This window comes from Dama dama, chromosome 6 (assembly GCF_033118175.1).
Source record: "Dama dama isolate Ldn47 chromosome 6, ASM3311817v1, whole genome shotgun sequence".
NCBI lineage: Eukaryota > Metazoa > Chordata > Mammalia > Artiodactyla > Cervidae > Dama > Dama dama.
In genome coordinates, this window is record NC_083686.1 from 14,829,601 (window position 1) to 14,835,600 (window position 6,000).

The window sequence follows — 6,000 nt, forward strand, 5'->3', positions numbered from 1 at the left end:
GAAAAACCATAGCTTTGGCTAGACAGACCTTTGTTGACTAAGTGATGTCTCTGCTTTTTAATATGCTCCCCAGGTTTGTCATAGTTTTCCTTCCAAGGAGCAAGTGTCTTTTAATTTCATGGCTGCAGTCACTGTCTGCAGTGATTTTGGAGCCCAAGAAAATCTGTTACCACTTCTACTTTTTCTTCTTCTGTTTGCCATGAAGTAATGACTGATCTTAGTTTTTTGAATGTTGAGTTTCAAGCCAGCTTTTTCACTGTGAGCTTTCACAAAACCTCATCAAGAGGCTCTTTAGTTCCTCTTCACTTTCTGCCATTATAGTGGTATCATCTGCATATCTGAGGCTGTTGATATGTCTCCCCGCAATCTTGGCTCCAGCTTGTGCTTCATCCAGCCGAGCATTTCGCACGAGGTACTCTGCATAGAAGTTGAATAAGCAGGGTCAGTATACAGCCTTGTTGTACTCCTTTCCCAATTTTGAACCAGTCAGTTGTTTCATGTCCGTTTCTAATTGTTGCTTCTTGACCTGCATACAGCTTTCTCAGGAGACAGGTAAGGTGGTCTGGTATTCCCATCTTTTTGAGAATTTTCCAGTTTGTTGTGATTCCACACAGTCAAAAACTTTAAGTCAATGAAGCATAAGTAGATGTTTTTCTGGAATTCCCCTGCTTTCTCCATGATCCAGCAAATGTTGACAATTTGATCTCTGGTTCCTCTGCCTTTTCTAAACCCATCTTGTACATCTGGAAGTTCTCAGTTTACGTACTGCTGAAGCCTAGCTTGAAGGATTTTGAGCATTACTTTCTAGCATGTGAAATGAGCACAATTGTGCAGTAGTTTGAAAATTTTTGGCATTGCCCTTCTTTAGGATTGGAATGAAAATTGACCTTTTCCAGTCCTGTGGCCACTGCTGAGTTTTCCAAATTTGCTGGCATATTGAGTGCAGCACTTCCACAGCATCATCTTTTAGGATTTGAAATAGCTCAACTGGAATTCCATCTCCTTCACTAGCTTTGTTCATAGTAATGTTTCCGAAGGCCCACTTGACTTCACACTCCAGGACATCTGACTCTAGCTGAGTGATCACAGCATCATGGTTATCTGAGTCATTAAGACCTTTTTTGTACAGTTTTTCTGTGCAGTTTCTTTTTTGTACAGTTTCTCTTCTTCTGTTAGGTCCATACCGTTTCTGTCCTTTGTTGTCCCCATCTTTGCATGAAATGTTGCTTTGGAATCTCTAATTTTCTTGAAGAGATCTCTAGTCTTTCTCACTCTGTTGTTTTCCTCTATTTCTTGGCATTGTTCATGAAGGAAAGCTTTCTTATCTCTCCTTGCTGTTCTTTGGAACTCTTCATTCAGATGGGTATATCTTTCCTTTTCTCCTTTGCCTTTTGCTTCTCTTTCCTCAGCTATTTGTAAGGCCTCCTCAGACAACCATTTTGCCTTTTTGCATTTCTTTTTCTTGGGAATGGTTTTGGTCACTGCCTCCTATACAGTGTTACAAACCTCTGTCCATAGTTCTTCAGGCACTGTCTATTAGGTCTAGTCCCTTGAATCACTTCCACTGTGTAATCATAAGGGATTTGATTTAGGTCCTACCTGAATGGCCTAGTGATTTTCCCTACTTTCTTCAGTTTAAGTCTGATTTTTGCAATAAGGAGTTCATGATCTGAGCCACAGTCAGCTCCTGGTCTTGTTTTTGCTGACTGTATAGTTTCTCCATCTTCGGCTGCAAAGAATATAATCAATCTGATTTTGGTATTGATCATCATTGGTAATGTCCATGTGTAGAGTCGTCTCTTGTGTTGTTGGAAGAGGGTGTTTGCCATGACCAGTGTGTTCTCTTGGCAAAGCTGTTAGCCTTCGCTCTGCTTCATTTTGTACTCAAGGCCAAACTTGCCTATTACTCCAGATATCTCTTGATTTCCTACTTTTGCACGCCAGTACCATATAATGAAAAGAATGTCTTTTTGGGGTGTTCTAGAAGATCTTGTAGGTCTTCATAGAACCGTTGAACTTCTCTTCTTTGGCATTAGTGGTTGGGGCATAGACTTGGATTCCTGTGATATTGAATGTTTTGCCTTCTAAACAATCTGAGATCATTCTGTTGTTTTGAGATTGCATCCAAGTACTGCATTTTGGACTGTTTTGTTGACTATGAGGGCTACTCCATTTCTTCTAAGGGATTCTTGCCTACAGTAGTAGATACAATGGTCATCTGAATTAAATTTGCCCATTCCAGCCCAGTTTAGTTCACTGATTCCTAAAATGTCGATATTCACTCTTGCCATCTCCTATTTCACTACTTCCAATTTGCCTTCATTCATGGACCTAACTTTCCATGTTCCTATGCAGTATTGTTCTTTACAGCATCAGACTTTACTTCCATCACCAGTCACATCCACAGCTGGGCATCATTTCCACTTTGGCTCAGCCTTTTCATTCCTTCTGGAGCTGTTTCTCAGTTCTTCTCCAGTAGCGTATTGGACACCTACTGACTTGGTGGGTTAATCTTTCAGTGTCATATCTTTCTTCCTTTTCATACTGTTCTGTTGGTCTCAATTGGTTCATTGGTCTTCAGTTGGTCATTGTCAAATTCTGATGGCTGGCCACTAGTCTCTTCATCTTCAAGGCTCTCATCATCTTTGCAAAATTTCTTGAACCACCCTCACTGTATGTTCATTAGCAGTTCCTGGACCAAATGCATTGTTGAAGTTGTAAGTTGTCTGTGCTGCTTTACAACCCATTTTAAACTAAAATAAAAAAATCACTTGAATTTGTGTTTTGTCTAACATCATTTCTATAATCAAAAATAAATATAAAATAGCAAGTAATAAGTCATTAGCAAAAAACATAAAGCAAGAAATGCACATTAAAATGATGTGTAACATAAAGCATTTATTTAAGAATGTATTCCAATATCAAACCACAGAGTTCCACAGTGAGAAGCCACAGTTACTTTTGCACCAACCTAATACTTCCCTCCACTCTTCCCCAACAGCGTATTGGACACCTCTGACCTGGGGGCGCTCAACTTCTGGGTGTCATATCTTCTCGGCTTTTCATCCTTCATGGGGTCCTTGCAGCAGGAATACTGGAGTGGACTGCCACTCCCTCCTCCAGGGGACCATGTTTCGTCAGAACTCTTCACTGTGACCCATCCATTTGGGTGCCCTGTGTGGCACGGCTCATAGCTTCATTGAACCACATAAGCCCTTTCACCATGACAAGGCTGTGATCCATAAAAGGGAAAATGCTGCTGGATGTAGTTAAAGAAATGTTTGGGGATAGCTTACTGTCTTTCAAAACCAGTCTCTGAATAGGGAGTTTTTGTTTTGTCTTATGAGTGAAGCGAATCATGATTTAAGATAACATCCTTTCTTCTCTGTCTTTTCAGGTGGGAGCTTGTTGGATCTGTGTCTCACTGCAGAGCTGGAGCAGGTGTAGCTGTGTGTGCCTGTTTAACTAGCCAAATCCGAGATGTAGGTCACGGATCCAGCAATGTGGTTGACTGTATGTGACTTGAGTTCTAGTCACCAACAGTTTAGTCTTATCTGATAGGCAAGAAAGACAAGGAGGATTTTGTGATGGCCACCTTTGAGCAGTTTTAACTATTACTAGAGTGTCATGTAAATGTAAACTGTTGTATGTGACTGAGTGCAACTTTTGGAATGGTAGCTGAAGAATTACTAGTAATAAAGTTAATATTTCCCACTTTAACAAATAATGAAGTAGGGAAAGAAGACAGTCTAAGCTGAAACCTCCTCCAAAAAAAAAATAAAAGAAACGTTTAACAGTGGAGTGCCAGAACCTTGAAATTAACTTTTTTTTTTAAAGTGTGGATGAATGAAAATGCAAAATGAAGTCACTTACTGAGCTTTACCTTTTGCCTAAAGGCGTTAACCTTAGGCATTGGATTTTCCCTCTGGGGAGATAAGAACCTGTTCATCAACTCAGAGATATCAGGACTCCTAACAGACCTGCTCCATTTGAAGATCATTTCTCCTTGGTGCTGATGAATTTATGCCTTGCTTTCTTCTAGGTGTTGATTTGTCAATTCCTTGGATATTTACAGAAGTAGGAAAAATGTTTCATCTTTCTGAGTGTCCCTGGGCTGTGTTTTCAGAAGCCTATAGGCTTATAGGCTTCATTTCAGTTTGAATTGTTAGGACACCAAAAGATCTAAATGAACAATTCCATCTGAATGAATCTACACTTATTTTTTCATGTGAAAGGGGTTTTGTTTCATAGTAATAAAAAATGGAATCACATGAGATTATTAGAGGAGAAGGCTTTAGAGTCAGCATTACTCTAGTGCCCATTTGAGAGACCTTGATTGAATGGGAGTGGTGTCCATTATGTGACTCCCTAATGATGCAACTCCGAGAATGTTTAACACTCTTTGATTTAATTATTTCATTCTGAATCTGAGATTTATTATCTTTCTATTTTGCTGTTTGCCACCATCATAGTTTTTCTAACTGTACAGAATCTGGATTTATTTATTATGAGAAAATGAATTCATATCTACAAAAGCCCTTTACAGACTTTAGTTGAACTGTTGATTAGTTCATATCCATCTTTACCAATAAAAGATACTGTAAAAGCAAAGGAAGATAAAACTTCTTTTCTCCTGTTATATTTCTCTCCAGTGTACTTACTGAATTTTAATTGAAAATATTTCTTTACATTGCTTTGAAGGCAGGATGTTTATACACTTGTTGATCTAACAGCTCTTCATGGTTTTACCAGCATTATAAAGTGACTTATTCATTATATGTATATATTTTTATAAATATTTATGAAGAATATTAAATTATTCTATTTCGTATTTGCAGTGCAGTTTGGTACTTCTCTTCCAGACGTTCTTGAATTCTCCTTTAGTTATGCCTTAGAATTTAGTATAGTTTATTGCTGTCAGTCATCTTTTTCATGAGGAAGCTGGGGCAATGCAGAACACTGCTCCATCCACCCAGTCCTGAAGTTAACTGCCTAGTAGCTGTGATGGGCCTTGTTAAATGACAGCCTAGACTTGTCAGTACACCAAGGCAAAAAGCCACGTTACAAAAGCTAGTGCTTTGTGTATATTCAATGAAAAAAATAAGGTAAAGAAAATATAAAAGAGAACTCAGCTAGCAGAAAAAGGTCTTTCATGAAGCCAACCTAAATGTTCCTAAATTATGGCAATTTTTGCTGTCAGCCTGTGGGCAAGTCCATAAGTCATTGCTGAATCTGAACTGATGTTCTCTTTTACAACTGTAACCGTATTTCAGTCAACCCCCAAAGCAGATAACTCTGTAGCACTCACTGGACTGGCTACAACTGGCTGCATGTGGAAAGTAAGGCTCAAAACCTGGCTTCAGCTCTTCCCCAGGTCTAATGGACTTCCTGTATTATAATACTTGTCTAGGGATGGTTGCCTAAAGTTATATTTATTTTGGGAGGTGGATCTTTTATTCTTTCTAAGGTTATTTAAAAAATGTTTTTTTTTTAAATTTCTGATTTCTGCCTTTGTCATGAGTATAGCATTTGAGAGCATGAAGGTGTTATATTTCCATTACTAGTTTTATAAATACTGGAGTCATCTAACATTACTAAGTTGGTACTCTAGCTACCCATAAAATATGAACTACTCCTAAGGGAAGTAATGTGAAGTAAACCACATGTGGCTAACTGTTACATTATGTACAGGCCATCAGAAGTACAGCCCTGAAGGACCTGACAATGGTATGAAAAGATTAAAGTGGATTCAGTATGCAGTCTCTTTATTAGAAGCATTTTTTGAGATATGAAATGTGAATCAGGTCGAAGGAATTCTGTGTTTGAAAGGTGATTATACTGATGGGAATTAGGAGGATGAAATACTCAAAGATGGCTACTAAGTTGTGAGGCCTGTCACTTTAACATCGGATGTCAATACCATCTACCAAAAAGACGTAAAAGAGAGCTAAAGTTCTAAATTATAAATGGAAAAAAAGAAAAAGTAAAAATTTGCACATT

At 38.4% G+C, this 6,000-nt stretch overlaps 1 protein-coding gene across 7 annotated transcripts in view; it reads left to right on the forward strand.

Annotated features, from left to right (window-relative positions):
• The window catches only part of KLHL8 (kelch like family member 8), a 49,186-nt gene extending 44,355 nt beyond the window's left edge, over nucleotides 1–4,831 (forward strand). For 6 of the 7 annotated variants that reach the window (XM_061145541.1, XM_061145540.1, XM_061145545.1 and 3 more), the window contains one exon: nucleotides 3,002–3,383. In XM_061145541.1, the coding sequence (XP_061001524.1) occupies nucleotides 3,002–3,194 (193 nt within the window). In that variant the 3' untranslated portion in view covers nucleotides 3,195–3,383. The other variant, XM_061145546.1, reaches the window with a different exon arrangement.
• The last annotated feature ends 1,169 nt before the right edge of the window (nucleotides 4,832–6,000 follow it).